The sequence below is a fragment of the Pinus tabuliformis genome, chromosome 3_1, assembly GCF_031772625.1.
Source record: "Pinus tabuliformis cultivar Carrire ecotype Pingquan chromosome 3_1, CPIR1, whole genome shotgun sequence".
NCBI lineage: Eukaryota > Viridiplantae > Streptophyta > Pinopsida > Pinales > Pinaceae > Pinus > Pinus tabuliformis.
Window position 1 is genome coordinate 926,506,003 of NC_142301.1, and position 23,952 is coordinate 926,529,954.

At 41.6% G+C, this 23,952-nt stretch overlaps 1 protein-coding gene across 3 annotated transcripts in view; it reads left to right on the plus strand.

Moving 5' to 3' along the window:
- The window catches only part of LOC149190779 (uncharacterized), a 325,562-nt gene that overhangs the window by 8,312 nt on the left and 293,298 nt on the right, over positions 1-23,952 (plus strand). Inside the window, exon 2 of one of the 3 annotated variants that reach the window (XM_089413441.1) lies at positions 4,206-4,265. The exons of the other annotated variants lie outside the window; for them this stretch is intronic. Coding sequence (XP_089269567.1) covers positions 4,245-4,265 — 21 coding nt within the window. The 5' untranslated portion in view covers positions 4,206-4,244. The remainder of the gene's footprint in view (positions 1-4,205; positions 4,266-23,952) is intronic. 3 annotated transcript variants of the gene reach the window in all.

Sequence of the window (23,952 nt, forward strand, 5' to 3'; positions counted from 1 at the left end):
AGCATGGATGAAGTGGTTGCATATGGGGGAGTACTGCTACAACACTACACATCACATGTCGATTGGTATGTCACATTCTATGCTTTGTATGGATATCATCCTTTATCTTTTGCTGACGTGATGTTTGGTGCTAGCAAGGCTTCGAGAGCCAAGATTTGGATCCAAGAGAGTTAGGATATCCTCCAAGCTCTCAAGGATAATATGGCTATAGCACAGAACCAGCAGAAGCTGTATGCTGACAGGGGTGGGTGGAGAGACAGTTTGAGGTAGGGGATTTGGTCTACCTACGATTACAGCCATACCGACAGTCGTCACTGAAGCAGAAGGGAGCTGATAAGCTTAAGGCCTGCTTTTACGGGCCATACAGGGTGATACGCAGGATTGGACATGTTGCGTATGAATTGGAGTTGCCCCAAGGCAGTAAGATTCATAACGTTTTTCATGTATCATGCCTGAAGAAGGCATTGGGGCAGCAGGTGACAGTGACAGATGAGTTACCACCCACGGATGATGAGGGGCATTTGGTGTTGCATCTAGAGGCTATTATTGATACCAGGGAGAGGCAGCTACGGAGCAGGACGGTTCGGGAATTCTTGGTGAGGTGGAAGAATTTACCGGATGAGGATGCCACTTGGGACAGCGAGAAAGTTTTGCAACATCCATCACTTAAGTTGCTTGAGGACAAGCAACATTTTGCCGGGGGAGACTGTAATATTCCTAATTAGCCATGGCTAATTGGAATATTCGATTTTGCTCAATTTTGCCTTCTATAGTTATTTATAAATAAAAAGGTGAGGAAAGGGGGACATAACTCACTTTTTGAATAAAGTCACTCCCTAGTAGCACAACATTGTAACTTAAAAGGGGAGCCAAGGGGGCCAAAGGACCACGTAGACACTTGGAGGGACTGCGCAGATGGAGAAGGAGCACGTGGCAAGAGAGAGGCTACGTTGGAGGAGGTGGGCCTTAAGGTTTTGAGAGAGGCCAACGCTATAAAGGAGAGAGGAGCCTCCTCATTTTGGCATCAGACTATGTTGCATTCGAGCTAGTCACTTCGACTTAGAGCACGCTCGCTGTTTAGCCTGTCTGTAGCACTGTTTAGTGCATCGAGTGTCTCCGTTCGGAGATCTCACCCTTAGCCTCAGAGGACTTCGAGTGCCTGCTCGGGCAAGGTAGTTTCATCAGTATTTTGTAGGAGGAGTGATCTCTGGAGTTGAGGAGGAATTGAGCATTTTGATGACTGCGCAGTCTTGAGAGGGGAGGACGTAGTCTCTTTTGGGTAGCAGCTCCGGATTAGGTTTATGTGGAGGATTTGAGCTTGGAGATTGAGCAAGGGATCGACCCTTGCATATTGGAGGATTTTGGTAGAGTCTCGGGTAGAGTTTTTGGAGGATTCTCTTCAGGGGCAGTGCAGAGCCTTGAGGGATAACGTAGATCCTCAGGGGGTGATTTCCGAGGGTCAGCGATTTTGGAAAAGCTTTCTGGGCTTTTCTGGGTTTATTGAGTAGAGGTTGATTCCAGAGTTTCACCATTTTCTGAGGAGGGGAACAGCCCCAAATCCTCACTTGATTCCAACAGTAGCAGCAACACAACAGTTCTCCGGTAGCTTGGACGCAGTTTAGAGAGAGGCCATTTCGTTACTATTCTGAGTGTATTTCTTCATTTGCCTTGTGCAAGTCGAGGTGCTATCCTTCTGATCACCTCTTGTACTCTTTCCATTACTCAGTATAATAAAATGGGTTAGCATTTCTCTCTGTATTTCTTGAGTATCTGCTTATATTCATGTATACATTATTGTATGTTGCACTACTGTTATTTTTCTGGTTGGAGTTTGCTTGTGTTTGAGGATACCCTTGATTAGGGATATTACATTGTTGCTGCATGTCCCTCTGCCTATTGTAGATTCATCCTCAACCAAGCAGGTCTCTTACGAGTTTCAGGAATAATAACATGTTGCATAGGTTCACTAGGTATTTCAACATCTTCTTCAATTGATGTAGGATCTTGAACATTGTCATCCTTAGAGATTTCTTCAAATATGGGAATTTCTTCTTCATCAGAATCAATAGGAATATATTTGGATCTCTTGTAAGCTATATTTTCATCAAAGATGACATCCTGCTTCAATATGACGATCCTCTTTAATGTAGATTCTATACGCTTTTGATGAAGCACATAACCAACAGAGATGCCTTTTGTACTGGTAGGATCCAACTTCTTCCTTTTATCTTTTGGAATGCGTATGTAAATTGGGCATTCAATATTCGAAGATGATCCACACTAGGCTTCCTTCTTGTAAATGCTTCTCCTAGAGTCATTGTTGAGAATCTTATGAGATCTTCAATTTTGCAAGTAGATAGTTGTTACCGATGCTTCTCCCCATAAGAATTGAGGAAGATCTTGATCTTCTAGCATGGATTTTACACATTCTTCAATAGTTATATTCTTTCTTTTAGCCACACCATTCTGCTCAGGATTATAAGGAACAATTAGCTCCCCCTTAGTCCCTGCTTCCTTACAAAATGCTATAAGCTCTTTGGAGGTACATTCTCCACCATTATCAGACCTTAGAGTCTTGATCTTTCTTTCTATTAGATTCTCTACTTCGTTCTTGAATTCTTGAAACTTCTCAAATACCTCATCTTTGTTCTTGAGGAGGTATAACCATGTTTTCTTGGAGAAATCATCAATGAATGTCACTTAATATTGATGGCCTCCAAGATATTTTATTGCCATAGGACTACACACATATGTGTATGAGATATAATATTTCCTTTGATTTGGTATCACTTCTTGCAAAGGGTTTCTTAACATTCTTGCCTAGAGCACATCCCTTACAATCTCCTTCATGATCTTCCTTTAATTTAGGGATTCAAAGATGGCAATATCTTGTAGTGAAGGTGTCCATACCTTCTATGCCATAGTTCAGAAGGGCTAACATCTAAGTGTATTAGGGCTTGAGGGAGAGGTGTAAGAAGTCTATATAATGCCTCGTCATGAATCTCAATTATCTTAGCATGTTCAATACTAGAGCCTTGTTGCTGCACAAACTAGCAGGCCTAGTTTGAAAGCTAGAGGTCAAAGGCACAACAACAGTTTGCGACAAAGGCCCATTGTCACCACAACGTAAGTCCCCTTCTCTTCTCGGATTTTCACTGATGAGAGGAGTTCCAGTATGGAGGAAATCACTTAGGATGATGGGATTAATCATGAGATATGAAATGATTTCCAAGGCCCATTCAAGGAGAGGTTCAATTAATGGTTCAAAATGCTTCAAAAGGAAGCTGAAAGACTCCCAAGAAGGACCTATGAAGGATGACTAGAGCTCGGGCTCAGGAATGATCAATAATGATGAGTGCCTAAGATCAAGACTTCTAATATTCCTCACTTGCGATTAATATGTCTATACCAGGGTCCAAAGTGAGGCAAGGATGGCTCATTCAATGGAAAGATTCAATGAAAGTGCGAGCTTTGGGAGAAGCTAGGATGACTTTCCACGAAAAACCCCTTGAGAGAGATACTGTAAGAGACCTAGGGTTGAGAGATATACCGAGGTAAAGGTTCATCTAATGGTCAACTATAGTTAAGAGAAAAGGTTTTGAATGATGAGCTACAAAGTGCAAACCTTCAAAAATCCCCTAGTCAAAAGGACCTTCAAGGGTTCCCACTTGGTGTGGTAGCTAGGGCCTCAATTTATTTGAAATTGCACTGTCGGAATTCTTTCAAAACTGGAGGATGCGTAGAGGAGACACAAATGAAGAATTTTGTCTAGACGGAATCCCAAAATTCCTCCTCCCTAAAATTTCGCACCGAGCCCTTGAAAATCTTGCAAGCCTATTTTGAGTACAATCTTGAGTTTACTTTTCACAAGCATTGCCATTTATTTTACATGCAAAACAATTGCTCATAAGTTTCAAGTTTGCTTTTGGTGGATCATCAATTTATCACAAGTCAAAGAAATACTTTCATTTCTCAATTTTACATGTTATAAAGCTTATGCAATCTTGTGTTTAAAGCATCTCTATTTTTTACATAGCACTTGCAAATTTACTTGCACATCATAGTAGGCGTCTTAACTTAGTTGCACATTTAAAATCAACTTCCAAGCATAAGCTTGGTTGATAGAAATCGTAGGGAAAAAAATACTTTCTTGGAAAGTTATTCCATTTGGTATGAAGTAAGATAAAAGCGTTGTGACCTTGCAGTTATGAAGGTGGCTTGTCCCATTATAGGAATGAAGACACATGCTGGTTCATAAGACTCAGGTGATGGGTATTGTTAATGACACCTCTGTTCCCTTGCCCCTTCTTTCTTATAGTTACCCTAATTTTTACCCTTTGGTAAAATCTCAAGAGGGGACTTCTCACCTAGATTAGACATTTTACATTAAAAATAGCCAAGATAATTGCATCCAAATCTAGTATAGGTGCATTTCATTTTGACACATCTTATGGTTTTCTTTCAATAGGTCATTATACTTGTCATTATGAATGAAAGTTGAATTGAATACTTTGTTTTGGCAAACATTATTTCATCTACGTTTTTTGCAAATAGACTACTAATTGTTTTCCTTCTGCAAGATATCCTTGTATGCTTTCATTTAGCAATTGATCATATATATTTGAAAGCATCCTTATATCTTGTATTGATTATTTTATTGTGCTAACATTTTCTTGTTTCACTTTCAGGGTTACTTGTGCTTGAAATCATTTCATTTATATTAAACAAATATCTTTCATTTTTGAGCAATACTTTAAAAGGCATTGGTCTCTCATATGCTTATGCTTATCTCATGTATTGATGGTTGTTAATGGTTATTTGATTTCATATTTTTTTCTTCTAAATTAGACTAATTCTATTAATGTGACAAAAATAATACAAGGAGGCACATGCCTCTGCAGAGCAAGCCCCAAATTATGCTATGTTTACCAACAAAAGACTAGAAAGAGATTGCCTACACCGGGGAAACCAGTCCAAAACTATAAGAGTTTGCTGCCCACATAGGGGTAACAGCTTGTAATGCCAGAGTGGAACAGTTTTTTGAACAATCATCAAAACTAACAACATTGCATAGAAAAAACACCAGAATAGACCCATAGTATTGGGAGCAGGGTACCCAAAACCTGAAAAACATTGACTAGCTAGGTGTCGTTGGGAGGAGGAGGTTCTTCCATTATCAGACACCTGTATGCTTTCATGTCATCTTCTGCATCCTGTTTATCTCTCGGAGTTTCTTCCATGTTTTTGAAGCGACCTGGATTGGTGTGTCCATGAGCTGCTTCACTGCTTCTGTACGTCCCTGAGCTGCTTCCAAGGGCTTTTCTCTTGCTGGTGGTGTTCCGCGCCGAAGTATTGCAGGTTGGGTCTTCAGAGTTTTGTGGCTCCTCTCTAAATGCCACCGAGATAGTCGCTATTATGCAGGGACGTTCCAACGAGCAACGAAATTGAAATTGTGCAGAATGATTGGGCTGCAGAGATGACACAGAGGCAGCAGGAGGCTGGGGAGCGGCGTCAACGGGCTGAGGACCTGCAATCTGAGCTCGCTTTCGACCGTTGCGAGTGGCTGGGTAGCGTCCAGATAAATGAGCCTTCGAAGGGGAGAATGAGTCAGATGGGGACGAGTCAGAGAGGGACAAGGAGGGGGGCAATCTTCCTCTGCTACTGCCCCTTCTATAGCGCATTCGATGACGTAGATGAGGCATGCTCACCTGGGCAAAATTGAGCGGACAGGGACGAGAAGGAGCAGTGCCAAAGAATGAGTGGTCAATGGGAACAAATGACCTATAATTAGCGGTTCAGAGCAGAGATTCAAGACCGAAGAACCAGTCCGTAGGCAGCATAAAAGACTACGAGAAATGTGCACCATCCACCATCTCAATGCAGCACAGAATTTGGCAGCGTCTCCCCGTTGTCGTGCGCGAGTTTGGCTTTGCAACAGCAGGGAGACAATTGTAATTCAGAGGAGGCGGAGCGGGGGGAAGACGGTCTGAAGAGGCCATCTTAACAACCAAATTGATGAAGCCTCGACCAATGCAGTTCATTAATGTGCCATTACTAACGGCGGTGGCTTGCTGTATATGCTTCTGAGTGGAAGCGTGGGTGGCCAGGTGGCCTCGCCGCTTGCCAACCCAAGTACCTGCGTGCCTAAAAACCCGCATCCGGGAGTTTTGCATCATTCTGCACCAGGTCAGTGCATTCCTGTACATGAGAGCTATCATTTAAAATGTCAAGCGAGCCTGAGTTTAGAACTTGATGACCGTCCACCCCCAAATTTGCTAGGAGATCTGCCACTTTATTGCCTTCCCTTTTGACATGTTTGAATGTGATTGCTCTATTGGTTAAGAGCCATTGTTCTATGATTTCTAAACGAGTTGCTAATCTCCAGCTGCAAGCTACTTTGTGAGCTGGTGTCCCTTGAAGAATTTGATTAGCCATGTTGATGAGGATCTGTGAGTCTCCTTCAATTACAATAGGAAAGAATCCATGTTGCTGAGCTAAGCAAAGTCCCTGCCACAGTCCTTCTAGTTCAGCTGAATTGTTCGTGTCCCATCCTATTGAGCCAAGGAAGAGCAGGAGTGGTTTGCCTCCGTGATCCTTGAAGATGCCTCCATAACCTGCCATGCCTGGGTTGCCTTTGGAGGCTCCGTCAAAATTTAATTGTATCATTCCTTGGGGAGGAGGCTGCCATTTGCTTGGAGCGTTGGGATTTTGAGAAGAGTTGCTGGGGTTCTCATGTGTTTGGGTAATCCGAAGATGCCAATTCTCCTAGATGTTCTACTCCTGAGGAAGGGTAGGAAAGTCATCTTCATGCCACTTTTGAAGCGCCAAGGTTTCCTGAAGATTGTTGCAGAAATTACTCTAGATGTTATCTAGAGGTGTATATTGATCTTTAAAAATGTGTCTGTTTCTTTCTTTCCATAATGTCCAGATGAGAAGGCCTGGAATAATTTTCCACAGAGAGTTTAGCAACCTGCTCTTGTAAGGATCAATTGCCCAGTTACGGATGGTGTTTGTAATATCCCTGTTACTCTGCATCCTTTTTGACATCTAAAGCTGGTTTTTTCCCATAGTTTATTGGCTAAATGGCACGAGTCCATAAGATGCTGTATGGTCTCTTCCTGTTGATTGCAATTGGGACATCTTGAAGGCCCGTGGAATTTTTTTCCTTAGATTGTCTCAATTGAGAATCTCTTTTTGACATAGTAGCTAGAGAAACATCGAAACCTTGGGCCAAATTTCGGGAGACCAGATTTTGTCTCAAAGAGGGTCTTTGGAATCCTGATTGCTAATCAAAAGGTTGTACGCTTCCTTAGTGGTAAAAATCCCACGTGGTGTGTACCCCATCTCAAAATATCCTTCTTGTCTGAGAATCTGATTTTTCTATTCGTGAGTTCTATATCAATCTCATTGTGGATTTGCTCTGTTCCATGTCTGATAATTTGTGCCGCTTTTAGCCATTGTCTATATCCCTGGTTGAGGGCTGGAATCCAGTGCTGATTGACTTTTTCCTTTTGTTGCGTGTCCCAATCATCTATTTGTGGAGGTCTGAACAAATTGCTTAGCCTGGGTCTTTGTTGCCAAGAGTCAGCCCAAAAACGAGCATTGCTGCCATCTCTGATTTCCCAGAAACTGTGCTGCTGAATCATGGCGCTATGCTGTCTGGCTGCATTCCATATTAAGGAGCCATTTTCAGTGGACATAAGTCCGATTAAATTTTTTAGCAGTCTGTTATTTGCATATTTGGCAGTCCAAAGTATAGCCCACAGTGCGTGTGGAGCTGAGAGCCATTTCCACCATATCCTTGCTCCCATCACTGCATTGCTGTGTTGAGGATCTCAGAGACCCATACCTCCATGTTTTTTTGGAAGGCAAACTGTCGTGCATTTGACCAATGCCCATTTACGATTTTGGCTTGAGGATCTCCATAGAAAATTACGTTGTAAATTTTTGATCCTCTTAAGCACCCATTTTGGTGCCGCCAAAACAAAGAAAAAATATAAAGGCATCGATTGTAAAACGACTTTAACCAGCACCAGCTGACTAGCCATATTGAGGGCTTTGTAGGTCCAGGAGGAAAGGCGAGCTTCAAGTTTTTCGAGGAGCAGTTGCCATGAGGCATGTTTTAGTGCAGAATCAGTCAAAGGGGTGCCTAAATACTTTGAGGGTAGAGAAGCTACAGAGAATCCAAGAATGCGGGTTATAGAGGATTGAGTAATGGAGGGAGTGTGAAAAAAGAAGATTTGGGATTTTGCAGTGTTAATGCTGGCTCCAGATGCTTCCGAATAGTCATCAAGCAGGGATTTAAACATTAATGCTTCTTGAACTGAAGGGTGCCCAAACAACATGTTGTCATCCACAAATTGTTGATGAGTGATAGCTGGGGAGTCATGGACTGAAATGCCTCTAAGCTGCTGAGATTGAAGAACGTTTTTGATTATACAACCTAACCCTTCGGCCATTAGCACAAAAAGAAAGGGAGAGAGGGATCTCCTTGACGAATGCCTCTAGAGGGGTGGAAAGGACGAGAAGAGAAGGAATGATTAACCAATATGGAGAAAAAAGTAAAGGAGACAAGATCCATTACCCATCTACCATGGAGGAGAGAATCCATCTGTAAGCATGATGAGATCAATTTTGATAGAGATCAATTTTGATAAGCTACCTGCTTTTCTGTTGTGCTTTAGTGAATGTATGATCTCATGGGTGAGGATGATGCTGTCAATGATTTGCTGTCCTTCTACATATCTCGATTGTTCTGGCGATATGAGCAAGGGAAGCAGCGGTTTCAGACGGGAAGCGATGACTTTGTAGATAACATTGCAGAGAGTTATTGGCCTAAATTTGTCCGGAGTAATAAAATGCTCTTCTTTAGGTATGAGTGCAATAAAGGTGGAATTTAGAAATGGAAGCAACCAATGTAAAGTCTTAGATTCTTCCACAACTTGCCAAACGTCCACTTTGATGAGATCCCAGAACTTATGAAAGAAGTTGGAGGTAAAACCATCTAGTCCAGGAGCTTTACCCTCCTTGAGCTGATTCATTGCTGATTCAACTTCCTGTAGAGTAACTGGATGAAAGAGTAATTAATTATGTTCTTCCGTTATGATTTTAGGGATGTGCTGGAGAATCCGTTTTATAGCTCGCTGTCTGTTAATTTGTGGTTCTTGATGAACGTTTTTGAAATGCTTGAGGAGCTCTCTTTCGATATCATCGTGTTCTTCTAGCCTTTTTCTCTGCTGATTCTGAATTTGTGTAATGTTGTTGTGCATTCTTCTCTGTATGGTGGTGCAGTGAAATAATTTCGTATTCCACTCTCCCTCTTTTAGCCATTTTACTCTGGATTTTTGCTTCCAGAGGATCTCCTCTTGCTTTCTTCTTTCGTCCAACTGATTCTGAAGGTTCTGTTCCTTTTCCACCAGTGCTTTTGTCCTTCCTTCATTAATTATTTTCTGCTGAAGGTCTATCATTTCTTGTGCTAGAGCTTTTTGGGCTTGAAAGATATTTCCAAAGGTCGTTTGATTCCATTGCTTGATGTGCATTTTGAGATATTTGAGCCGCTGTTGAAGTTGATGCATTTTTGTTCCTTCAGGGGGAATGAAGCTTTTCCAGATTGAGAGGGCCAGATTGTTGAATTCTAGATGTGTAAGCCAAAATGCTTCAAAACGGAAGGGTCTCTGTGTGGAGTTGCCAGGGATTTGCCATTGAAGAGATATGGGCCAATGGTCTGATCCGAGTAGAGGCAAGATTGAGGCAGTAAAGTCTCCTCTTAAATGAATGGCATTGTCAGATAACAAGAAACGATCCAATCGAGAAGCAATTTGCTGCGAATTCGATCTTCTATTGTTCCAGGTATACATTCCATTGTTAGAGGGCAGATCAATGAGCCAGTTATTTTGTATAACATCTTTGAAGTGGCTGCTTTCAATGTCTAATTTGACTCGACCTCCATTTTTTTTCCTCAAGTTTAGAAATCATATAAAAGTCGCCACCTGTAATCCAAAGAGGATGGACTCTGGTAGAGTTGAGCGATGCTATCGTGTTCAACAATGCCAATTTGTTCGTGGCATCCTAGGGGAAATAGACATTGGTGAGATGTCCATGAACATTGGTCCCTATGATATGAAAAGTAGCTTGAATGAGATTATGAGTCGCATGGATGTCAGTGAGCGAAATAGCTTGTGTATCCCATGCTATTGCAAGTCCCCTTGAAGCTCCCGAGGCATCCACTGCTACTGAATGGCTTCTTGGCCAGGGTTTTGAGAGAATGGTGCCAAGTGTATTACTGTTACATTTTGTTTATTGCATGAAGAATATTTGAGGTTTCTTCTGCTGTATCATGTTTTTGATCATTCTGTACTTCACAGGGCTGTTTAACCCTCTTAAATTCCATGATGTGAGCTTCATGGTTCAATATTGGGTAGCGGCCTGTAATACTTCGTTAACTTGGAATATTTTCCTGACTCCACCAACATTTCCCCAGTGATGATGGTTCTTTGCAGATTTGTCTTTCTCCCTCGTTTCTTGGTGTCTTTGGGAAGGTTTTTCCCATCCCATTGACTACCCGGTTGGATCCCTAAAGTTCACTGCTGATGTGCTCTAGAAACGATTACCTTCAAACTTTCTAACTTCTATCCGGGATTTTATCAAAATCTTTCTTCCTACATGCTTGCTCAATGCTAAATATGTCCAGATCCCCAATGCCAATACTTTCAGGCTCCTTTTCCATATGTTTGGACTCACTGCTTTTCGCTGCGAAGTCATTTGAGTGGATTGGTTCTTGGAAAAAGATATCAATTTCCATTCCATTAGGCCTCCATTCAGATTCCTTATTGGGATTGGATGTTGGGCTTACAGTGGCATGAGGTGGCTTCAGTGCATTTCTTGTGTCTGAGGGTTGGATTACAGAAGATAGCTTGGGTATATCAGTAGTTTGGTTGGGGGGCTTAGAGTCATTCATTGCTGGTTGTGCCAAGATATCAAAGCTATTGCTAGTAGAGGGTATGGAGAAGTTGGCTGTGGGATTTCTAGAGCCTTTTTCTGGTTATTGACTTTGGTAAATCCTTCCGAATCAGGTTTTTCTGAGGTGGCATTGGTTTTGGGGGTTGCATTTAGGGGGCAATCACGGAAAAGATGACCATGTGCATGACATTTTCTGCATCTAAATGGAACATGTTCATAATCTATAGGCTGAATCCATTCAAAATCATCATGATATAAACTTACAGAGTCCAGGAGTGCTTTGTCTAGGTGCATGTAGACACAGATGCGAGAATAAGAGGTGTATCGTCTAAGTTTCGTTTCTTCGGCTATCTTTATGAAGTCTCCCAGACCATTTCCTATGTCTTTTAGCGATTCTTCATCCCAGTATTCCAATGGAAGGGAATACATTCGGATCTAGATCGACGCCCAACTGAAATCCTCTTTGTCTGGGTTGAATCTTTCGATCCAGTCTCTCAAATACAGGCTCGCGGAGTTGAAGAAGTAGGGGCCTCCATCTAGGACTCTGTTACAATCTTCTATGCAGTTGAAGATAGCCGTAAAGAAACCTTTTGGTCCGAGCTGTAGGGTGACATGTCCTTTAGGTTTCCATTTGGCCGCAATCCATCCCTGCAGGGCTTTCTCCGTCGGCCAGAAGCCGATAAATTTCCCTATGAGAGCGTGGTCCTTCATAAACTGGATTTGGGTATTGATCCAGTGACCAGGTAATTCTATCTTGGGTCGCTCTGCTGCAATAGGTTTGCAAGTGGCAGAGGTCGCTTTGGGGATCTCTCTATTCAGTGTACAATCTTGCTGCTGAATCTGAGGCGTTGCCTCTGTATCCTGTGGTGATTTTTGTTTTCCTTGATCTGCTGGGTCAGTCTGCTTTGCAGTGATGTCAGTCTGAGCCGTTTCATAAGCCCTTACAATCACATTGGGAGTCCGAATCTCGTTGCTGCCGTTGGGGGGAGGCTCTGAGTACCTCCCCCAGAAGGGAATTCATAGCAATGGGCCTATTTGCTGAATAATGTTGTCGCTAGAGGGGCTGAGTTGTTGCAGTCTTGTGTTGTGCAGAGTGATTCCGTCGCTGCAGAGTTGGCCAGAAACCTTAAGCAACCATGAATCGCTCCCCTCGTCATAACCTTAAAAAAGCCAAAAGTTATTTCATTTCATATTGCTGACATCATGTTTGGTTGTAATCTTAAGAAAGTAATCCACTTCACTTTAACATTCTCCTAGAAACCTCACATCTTTAACTTAGTTTTCCTTTAGGGACCACTCCCCATAGCTAGCTTAGGAGATAGCTTAAACAGAGAGAGTTGGGAATAAGTGACAACCTCTTCTCTTAGTTCCTTGCCACCAACCACACCTTGTGGGGCTAAAGACTTTTTTCACTAACTGTAGGTAGGTGTAGGTGGCAGGGTCAACAGTTCTCACAAGTGTTTTTTGTGTGTATTCTCATCTACCCATCGACTTCTTCTTATAATCCTCTGTTGGAGCACCAACGAACAAGATTAGAACTTAATCAAGGGCCTAGACTAATTCCTTTTTGATCTGTGTGAGATGAGTTTCTAGAGAATTCTCACCTTATCTCATTTAATACTAATTAATTAACCATATTCCCTATGTTTAGACTTAGGAAATATTTAAAAATCGGCTAATAATCTAATTGAGCTATCTCTAGATGGAAGTTCCCAAAAAGATCTCTGGGTTTTGGAGATCTCATGTGTTTTAGCCTTTCCACAAATTGCAAGACTAGAACACCTCCGATGCTACAAAAACTAATAGTAACAATATCCCTTAGTATCCTTAGAGCCCCATGGTGCAAATGGGCCATCCTCTTGTGCCACAACTCACACAAATTACTACTACTGGTGGTCGAGACTTGAAACCAATGCTGTAGTAGGTTGAATCATGAACCTGTATAGCTTCCCATGGCAGACTCCAATCACTTTGGCTGAAGTGATAATGGCTCCCCTAGGATACATGAGAATTTGTCCATCTTGGAACACCACCTCATATCCCTTGTGCTAAATAGTGAACAGTGATATCAAGTTCTTTTTTAGCCTCGAAACATATATGATCTCTGTCACTTTCAAGGGAGGCTATGACTCCCTCTGAAAGGATACGGTCCCAATACCCACTGCCCTGACCAGAGATGTTGGGTCCCTATAATACTAGTGATTACCCCATTACTATTGTAGTTATACCCCTTATTTATATTGTTGTGCCCCCATTGCCCCCATATTGTTATTAATGTGCCCATAGAATCCCTCTATTGTTATTTTTGTGGCTTTATATTATTATTGTTAGGTCGACTGGATTATATTGTGACTCCTTAGACTCCTATATATAGAAAGGAGGTTTTGTCATTTGAATCATCGAAGAATTGTTCATTTATGTAATGTAAAGGAGGTTGCCCCCTCGAAGAGGCTGAATTCTAAGGCGTTGATCTATATTTTCTTGAGCTAGTTTCATAACATTTGGTATCAGAGCTTTGGGTTCTAGGGTTTCGCTGCTCCAAACAGGTCATTGTGGCATTTTCGCTATAACTTTTTTTTCTGTGACGTTTTCAGAAGTCGCAATAAAAACCCATTTGAGAAGAAATCGCGCTGAACTTTGAACTTTGGTCCGAATTTCAGATCTTTTCGCGCGATATTTTCGGAGATATGATCTGAGGAAGTTGGTCTTTTTGCAGACTCCTGAATTACATTCAAAATAGGTGACCTGGGGAAAATCGTCATAACTTTCTCTCTGAGGATCGGATTGAAATTTCATAAGAAGGTACAGAAAGAGGACAGACTGTAGTTTCTTGTATGCATTTTTCAGATCCATAGGTCGAAACAATGACTCGTGGCACGTCGTACAAGTTTGCTCTACTGAACTAGTCTATAAGCAAGTCACTGTGGGAGATTTCGTATAACTCTTCCTTGGAGAAACCAATTTGGGTCAGACTTGTGGCATTGGAAAGAGGACTCAAAAGGCTACTACAAGTCAAAATTTCAGAACTGGATGATCCGAAATTACAGAGATACATCAGATTCAATATCAGGCTTCTACATAGTGAAAAAAGGTGTGTAGTTTTTTTTTAAATTTTTACAGAAGTTTGGTTTGAAGGAATTCAAAAGGCATAGTAAAGCATTATTATCGGTAACTGATGCCCGAGGAAAGAAAATGCAAACACCTAATAAGGAACCTGAAAGCTGTAGCATGACTCATGAAGAAGAGGAGAAGAATGTTACATGATATATCAAAATTACAAGAACAAGTGCAACAAATGTCACGCTCACAAAAGCTAACAAAAGCTAAGATAAATGGCGTGGAATCTAAGATAAATGGCGTGGAATCTAAGATAAAGGGCATTGAAGCTAAGATGGATGATTTGAAGACAGATTTGAGGACAGATTTGAAGACAGACATGGCAGATTTGAAGACAGATTTGACAAATTTTCTACAAGAGATACTTACTAATGGTGAAAAGGTTGTAAAGGAAACTCACGATGTGAACAAAAGAAATATTAATCATGATTCCATAGATCTAATGTTGGATCGAAGACCCACCATGTTCCAAAAATCGATATGAGGAAGTTTGATGGCAAGGATCCCGCCACATGGATATTACAGATGGAGCAGTTCTTCGATCTCAATAATGTGCAATACACACAAAAGATATGTATGGCAACTTTATATTTGGAACCAAATCAATTTGTATGGTATCAATGGATTTGCTCTCGTAAACAATTTATCACTTGGGCAATTTTTACGGAAGAATTGATAGCACATTATGAGGATACAAAAAGCAACACTTTTTTTAGCCAATTGATAAGTCTCAAACAAAAGGGTTCAATAATGGAGCACATTGAGGAGTTCCAAAAATTGAACATAAGGGTAAAAGATATTCCAGAGGAGCATAGGATTGATGTGTTCATAGGGTCTTTAAAGGATAATATCCAACATGATGTTCGCCTTTGGGAACCTGATTCATTAGAGAAGGCATTCAGGTTAGCATGAAAAATGGAAAGCAAAAATTATGGCAACCAGGAAGCATACCACTCACAACTATAAAGACGGAAGTGCAGTTGCCCCTAGTCTTCCACAACCTATAAGGTTGACACCACAACAATTGAAGAAAAAAGAGCAAAAGGGCTTTGTTATAGTTGTGATAGCAAATACACTAAAGGTCATAAGTGTGCTGAGAAGAAATTATTCTACATAGATTGTGAAGAGGAAGAAGAAAATGAGCAAGAAAGGTCAAAAGAAGAGGATATGTTCCAGGAACAAAGCCTAGATGAAGAACAAATAAATCCGACCATATCTTGTAATGCATTGGCGGGAATTACCACTCCTCAAACCATCAAGATAGAAGGACAAATCAAGAAGAAAAAAGGTAATAGTGTTGATTGATTCAGGAAGCACCCACAATTTTATTCACTGTAGGGTAGCAAAAGAATTGAATTGCTTCCTATATCTAGCACTGGAGTGTTAAGTGATGATTGCAAATGGAGGAACAATAAATTGCTCTGGAAATGCCATAATATCAAGCTATCCATGGGAGAATATGTATTGACTAGCCCAATGCTTTCCATTCCAATGGGAGGTGCTGATGTTGTACTAGGAGTCCAATGGCTACAATCCTTGGGTACAATAGCTTTTAATTTTCATGAACTTTTCATCAAATTTTCTACGGAAGGAAAGGAAGTTGAATTAAGGGGTATTGCAGGGAAACCAAGATAGATAATCAGCTCTAATGGTATGACAAAGCTTGTAAAAAAGGAGCAAAGGGGTGTAATTGCACAATTATCTTCGCTAGATGTTTCCACATTAGAATAATCTATTTCTCCAGATTTCCAAAAAGTCTTGGACAATCATTCCAAGGTATTTGAGACTCCCAAAGGTCTCCCACCTATGCGTGATCATGATCATGCTATTCATCTATTCCAGGAAGTGTTCCTCCAAACATCAGGCCGTATAGATATCCCTATGTCCAAAAAAGTGAAATTGAACGTATGGTTGCAGAAATGCTAGAGGCTGGTATAATTCAACCGAGTCAAAGTTCTTTCTCTGCTCCAGTCGTATTGGTGCACAAGAAGGGTGGATCATGGTGCATGTGTCAGGATTATAGGGAGCTCAACAAGCTCACTATTAAAGATAAGTTCCCCATTCCTGTCATTGATGAATTATTGGATGAATTGCATGGATCAATTTACTTCACCAAGTTGGACTTTCGTTCAGGATATCATCAAATCAGAATAAAGATTGAAGACATTCCGAAAACGACATTTAGAACTCATGAGGGTCATTATGAATTTTTGGTCATGCCTTTTGGCCTTAGTACTTACCAATGCACCTTCAACATTTCAAGGTTTGATGAATTCAATTTTCAAACCATTCCTTAGAAAATTTGTGTTAGTATTTTTTGATGATATACTTATCTACAACAAGTCTTGGAAGGATCATGTTGAACATGTTGACAGGGTGCTACAACTATTGGAGCAGAAACAATTATATGCAAAAAGATCCAAATGTTTCTTTGGAGTCCAGGAGGTGGAATATTTGGGTCATATTGTATCTCATGAAGGAGTTAAGGTAGACCCTAGCAAAATTAAAGCCATTAAGGAATGGAAAATCCCCACATCCATAAAGCATCTGCGCGGATTTCTTGCGTTGACAGGGTATTATCGCAAGTTTGTTAAGAATTATGGGAGAATAGCAGCACCTCTAGCGACATTATTGAAGAAAGATGCATTTTCATGGACTCCGAAAGCAACAAAGGCCTTTGAACATCTTAAAGAGGCAATGTGCCAAGCACCGGTCTTAGCTACACCGGACTTCACAAAAACCTTTATTGTGGAATGTGATGCTTCAGGAAATGGAATTGGTGCTGTTCTAATGCAAGATGAAAGACCCATTGCCTTTGAAAGTTGTCCAATCAAGGGAAAGTTTTTAAGCAAAGCTATTTATGAGAAGTAAATGTTGGCAATACTCCATGCACTTAAGAAATGGCGTCCCTACCTAATGGGAAGACACTTCAAGGTAAAAACGGATCATAATAGCCTTAAATACTTTTTAGAACAAAGATTATTCTCTGAAGAGCAACAAAAGTGGGTCACAAAGATGTTGGGTTATGACTTTGAAATCATCTACAAAAAAGGGAAGCAAAATGTGGTGGCAGATGCACTCTCAAGAAAGGATGAGGATGTGGAAGCATTGTTGTGCGCTATTTCTATCATCTAACCAGATTGGATAAATGAAGCAAGGGAGGAATGGAAGAATGACGAAGAAGTGTGGGCACTTATTCGAAAGCTACAACAAGATTCCAGTACGTCTGATACATTTAGCTTGCAAAATGATTCGTTATGGTACAAAGATCGCTTATACCTCTGTAAGAATTCCCAGCTAAAACAAAAGATTCTTATGGAATTGCACACTTCTCCCTTAGGAGGGCACTCAAGATTTTTAAAAACTTACCACAGGGTTAAGAAGGAATTTTTTTGGGATGGCCTTAAATCAGATATTCAAAAGTTTGTGGCAGAATGTTTGGTTTACCAACAAAATAAAGTTGAAACAATTAAGACACCGGGTCTATTACAACCTTTATCCATTCCAAGCCATCGTTGGGAGGAGGTATCAATGGATTTTATCGCAGGTTTACCCAAGTCTGAGGGAAAGAGTGTCATCATGGTGGTAGTTGACAGACTTACCAAGTATGCACACTTTTGTGCATTATCACATCCATTTAAAGCCAGTACAGTTTCTACTGCATTTATAGAAACAATTCAAAAGCTACATGGAAACCCAAAGATTATTGTAAGTGACAGAGATCCCATTTTCACTGGAAATTTTTGGACAGAATTATTTTCTTGTCTTGGTACTCAGTTAGCTCATAGCTCATCTTATCATCCTCAATCTGATGGGCAAACTGAGATAGTAAACAAATGTTTGGAAGGATATCTTTGTTGCTTTGTATCTGATAAACAGACACAATGGGTCAAATGGTTGCCTCTGGCTGAATGGTGGTATAACAGTCCTTTCATACAACAACAAAAATGACCCCATTTATGGCACTTTATGGGTATCAACCACCATCCATCACATCATATTTAAGAGAAAATTCTAAGGTTCAGGCAGTGGAACATCACATCGAACATCAACAACAAGTCGTCCAACTCTTAAAGGATAACCTCGTGTTGGCACAAAATAGAATGAAACAACAGGCAGATCAACATCGCAGTGAAAGAAGTTTTGATGTAGGTGATTGGGTATTCCTACGGCTACAACCATATAAGCAAATGTCCCTCAAGCAAGCTAAGAAGGATAATAAATTATCACCAAAGTATTATGGTCCGTACAAGGTGTTGCAAAAGATTGGTACTATGGCATACAAATTGGAGCTTCCTGTAGCTTCTCGATTGCACCCAGTTTTCTATGTTTCATGCTTAAAGAAGGTTATAGGCGACAAGCTCCCAGTTCAAACAATATTGCCAAAACTTGACGAGGAAGGAAAAATTATATTGGAACCGGAAGCAGTTATAGAAACAAGAACTCGACAGCTACGAAATCGATCAATTTCAGAGTACCTTATCAAGTGGAAGAACTTATCCGTTGAAGATTCCACATGGGAGGATGAGAATTTTATGCAGAAGTATCCAGAACTACTCAAGCGTTGAGGACAACACTTTTTTGAAGGCGAGGGGCATGTTGGGTCCCTATAATACTAGTGATTACCCCATTACTGTTGTAGTTATACCCCTTATTTATATTGTTGTGCCCCCATAGCCCCCATATTGTTATTAATGTGCCCATAGAATCCCTTTATTGTTATTTTTGTGGCTTTATATTATTATTGTTAGGTCGGCTGGATTATATTGTGATTCCTTAGACTCCTATATATAAAAAGGAGGTTTTGTCATTTGAATCATCGAAGAATTGTTCATTTATGTAATGTAAAGGAGGTTGCCCCCTCGAAGAGGCTGAATTCTAAGGCGTTGATCTATCTTTTCTATCTTTTCTTGAGCTGGTTTCATAACAATAGAGTCATCACCAAGCACCACCTCTAGATCTACCTCCCTCTTTGTAAGATCTGTAAAGTACTCCCTGACCCTGTCATATGTTATGAAGCTCCATCGTTAATGTACGAAATGCTAGAAGGTGTGTCACTAGTTGCAAGACTCACTGACAAGGAGAAATCCCTCTCAAACTTGGTGAACTGTTGAAGATGCAACTTTTTTCTTTCCTTTCCTGTTAGGAGACATAACTGAATAATGCCCCATCTTTTGATAAGAAAAGCATCTCACTTTGCTCATGTCCTCTTTTTGTTTACCCTTATGCTTGGTCCCACTCGTGGAGCCCTTGGACTTCTTCTTGCCCTTGGCTGCAAGAGAAACATTCTCCTCTTCTTCCCCACCATGCTGCCCTCCACTCTTGGCATTTCACCTTATCTCCTCTCGATGGAAATCATCCCACTTTCTTCCCCAACCTAGAAGTTTCTCACAGGCTACTATCCCATCAATAAAAGCATCTCGCTTCTTTGAAAAGCCACTCATGACTGATTTAACTAGGTGCTCATCAGAGATGGTTTCTCCCACGACTGCTAACTCATCTCACTTGAGTGATCTTGGTGAAGTATGAGGATAAAGTGTTGGTTGTGGTCATCTTAGTTTGTCTTAGCTTTTCCTACAACACCATCCTTTTGTTCTCATTAGTGTTTTGGAATAGTTTAATTAAGGCTGCCCACATCTCAAAGGCATAAGTCTTCCGCAAAACATGAGGAATAAAATGTTCTTTGATAGCATCTCGGACTCGGGAGTCTCTTGGTCTTAACATTCCTCTTGTTCAAATCAACCAATTGTGTTGGATCAGTGGGAGGAACTACTGCATTCTCAACAATCTCCCATAGTTCAAATTCCTGAAGCACCAACACGAACCTTTTCTTCCATGGGCTAAAATTATCAGCCTGTCCTCATCCCTCAAAGCTGTAGCCATTGGCCTCAACAACCCAACACAAAAACTTAGATCTGTCCAAAGGTAAACACTGCTCCCTCTCAACACTATCTCTGTATATACTGCTGCTTTTTCTTGCTGTTTTGTTCATTGTATCAACAGTTTCTTCCACTTAGCTCTGATACCATGTAGAAGTTTGGTGTGTAGACCAACCCCAGTTTCAAGTTTAGTGATTTCTCATCAAGTTTAATGCCCAACCCACATTCAATATGCTACTGCCATAAACATGAATATTTTCACAAATTGAAACATATAGAATCTACTTCTACTTTTTCACTTTTGTTGAGATAAAATACAAGCACGCACACACAAAATTGACACAGTGGTTTTTGGTCAAAATGACCTTGGAAAGATTCGCAAGGGAAAACTAGTGAGAGAAAGGAGTAATTTTATTTGTTCTGAGAATAATTTACAGTAGTAAATTTTTCCAGCAAAATCACACTTTTATCTCAATTTGTGTGCCAAACTCCTTGGAAACTGTGCTGTACTGTTCTCCCTTGATTTTTATGCCAAAACAGCTTTGAAATGTGTACATACAGCCCCTCGGAATTCTGTGCTGTTGTGTGAATTCCCTGCCTCATTCGTGCCATGGCCCTCAAAATTTGTGTTTGTTTTCTGCTGTATGAACAGCACAATAAATGCACTGTACCCTGCCTTGATTTTCATACCTGTTGTTGATTTGGGTTAGCAGCGCATGTGCTCTAGCAACGAAATTTGGTGGAGAGATTAGGGCACAGGATATCTCCAATACTCAAAAAGGGTTTGGGCAGATTCTAAACAGTGTAGAATGTATTAAAAAAATTAATATTTTTAATGGAGTCCGAAAGTCTAAACTTAGAGAAATTAAAATATTAATGTGAATTAATATAAAACTGTGTTAGAATGGTCCAAAAGACATGGATCAAGCCAAATTTAATCTTAGCTGTCGAGTAGGGACTTAATCTCGGTTGTTGATTTGTCAATGAGAAAAGTATAAGAGGAGGCTTGAGGGTCACTTGGAGAACACACTAGAGTGGCCAATGATTCTATTCTCTAGAGCGGGGTTTGCTAAGAGAGATAGAATCAGTGATCGGGATAGCAGCTGAGGGGCATTGAGTATAGAGAAACAGAGAAGGTAGAGATTGTGCTGGGAGAGCAGTGCAACAGCCAAGGAGAGGGACGCAGAGCCAGCAAGGGCTCACGCAGGGCCACGCAGAGGTAGCCAAGTGCTGCGCAAAGCACTAGAGAGGCCAGCGTGTCTGACGTACAGGCCTAGAAAGCTGATGCAAGGCCTCCTGGGGCTGACGCAGGGCCAACGTGAGACTGAGAGGGGTTGACGTAGTCTAAATTGGGCAGATGTTGGGGTTTGCAGAGCAGTTTTGTGTTGAAGAGCTGCCGGAAGGATTTTCCGGGGTTTCAGCCAGTAGATTTCTCTCAAACTATGAGGTATAGTTGCTAAGGGAATTCTTTGTTGGGTAGGCCAGTTTCGGCACCCAGATTGTACTTTGATATTGCTTAATAAGAAAACCTTCAGATAGCTGCACCGGTTTTCCCGCACTGGGTTTTTCCGGGGACATTAGTCCAAAAATAACGGTGTCATTTGTGTGCTTGTTTCTATTTTCTTCAGTTGATGATCTGTAATGTGTTGAACATGCATTTGTATTTATTTTCAGTATTTATATGGTAAATAACTTGTTAAGTAACATAACAAGTAGGTACGAATAAATCAGTAAAGTGCATGGAGGGTTTCTAACATGTCAGACTTAGAAATTCCAACATGGTATCGGAGCGTGGTTGCAGATCACAAGAGAACTGAGGACATCAGCAGAGCAGAAAACAACTGTCTCGAGTGACAAAAGCTGTTCCTAGCAGCAAAGAAGGGGTGACGTAGTGCCTGCATCATCAAGTTCGAGCCAAGAAGAGGCTGCGCAGAGTCTGAAGGAGGCAAAGACAGGCTCATGCACAGCCACGCAGAGGCTAGGAGGGCTGACTGGGTTTTTCCGGGGACATTAGTCCAAAAATAACGGTGTCATTTGTGTGCTTGTTTCTATTTCCTTTAGTTGATGATCTGTAATGTGTTGAACATGCACTTGTATTTATTTTCAGTATTTATATTGTAAATAACTTGTTAAGTAACATAACAAGTAGGTAAGAATAAATCAGTAAAGTGCATGGAGGGTTTCTAACATGTCAGACTTAGAAATTCCAACATGGTATCGGAGCGTGGTTGTAGATCACAAGAGAACTGAGGACATCAGCAGAGCAGAAAAACAACTGTCTCGAGTGACAAAAGCTGTTCCTAGCAGCAAAGCAACAAAGAAGGGGTGACGTAGTGCCTGCGTCATCAAGTTCGAGCCAAGAAGAGGCTGCGCAGAGTCTGAAGGAGGCAAATACAGGCTCATGCACAGCCACACAGAGGCTAGGAGGGCTGATGCAGTTCGCTGAGGGAGCTAGTTTACCGGTGCTGGGACTGCGCAGAGCCTAGGAGCTCTCGCCTTCAGGTTGTTGGGGTTTAGGAGGCTATGGGTAAGTTGCAGAGTGGAGTTGGTAGGGTACTGTAGTTAGAACAATACCTAATAGGGCAAGGCTAAGGAGGATATAGTTACTACTGAGGGTTTCTAGCCGAGAAATCCGAATCAGTGGCGCAGTTGCATAGACGATCAAAGTAAGGGGCATCTCGACATCGACAGAAGGGTTTCCAGGAGGGAAATCAAGGCTCAGAGGGAGTCACATCGAGAACTTCTAGGAGGGAAGTAGAAGAGCAACATGGCACTACATGGAGTAAGAGACCAGGACAGACTGGACAGAGTTTCAAACTTTGCAGTCTGGAAGGCCAAAATCTTATTCGTACTTGACAGAAATCGTGTCAAGCACTTTGTCCTGAGGACGATAGCGATCCTAGTTGACCTAGTAACTAGTTGATAACGACAAGTACGAGGAGGCAATGGCAAGGGCCAAGAGCATCATCCTTGATGGGGTCAAGGACCATCTAGTACCACACATTGCCGAGAAGGAAACGACAAATGAGATTTGGGAGGCCCTAAAGAAATTGTACCAACATACTTCTGTGCAGAGAAGGATGTTACTAGAAAATCAATTGCAATCATACCAGATGAAGAAGGGAGAACCGATCGACACCTTCCTCGGTCGATTGAATGAGATCTGGGATCAACTGACTTCCATAGGGGCCATGCCGGATTAGGAATTGATGGTGAGAACAACCCTGAACACAGTCTCAAAAGACTGGGAGGTATTTGTCTAGATTATAATGGGCAGAGCGACCCTTCCACATTGGGAGGAAATGTGGGTAGCTCTTCGCCAAGAAGAGATCAAAAGGCTAAGCAAGGCGAGAAGTAGCGACAAGGGGATCAAAGTCAAGAAGGAGGAGGAGGATGTTGCCCTAGCATTTGAGGGAAAGCAAGAGAAACAAAAGAAGAAGGACCTCTCCAAGGTCAAATGCTTCCACTGTGGGGAGCTGGGTCATTATGCGACCCAATGTCCAAGGAAGAAGAGTAAGGGAGAGGCCTTTGAGACCAAGGCAACGCTAGTAAGGGTAGAGAAGGAAGTGGAGACAGACGATGACTGTTCCATGAGTGCACACACGTCACTTGAGTGGAAGTGGGGAGACATCAAGCTATAGTTAGACAAACTACAGGCGATGAGGGGCAGGATCCTCGAGGTACTCAGCCTCTTGGATTAGACCATGCTACGAGAGCCCCGAAGAGGAGTAACAGGACTGGTAGATGTGGGTAGAGACGGATGCAGATGAATTGGTAGAGAGAGCTACAATGCAGAATTCCCAGGACAACGCGAGGCTAGCAGGTTGCAACAGTGCGAGAGGCACAAGAGTATTGCACCAATGTAGGATGGTATAGAGAGGTGTGCAATGGTGCAAGATGGAGGGAGTTGTTGCAGCAGTGCAGAGGTCAGAGAGGGAGCACTTGTCAGCGGCAGAGGGAGCTTCAGCGTCAGGAGTACTCTAGCCTGACAAAGAGG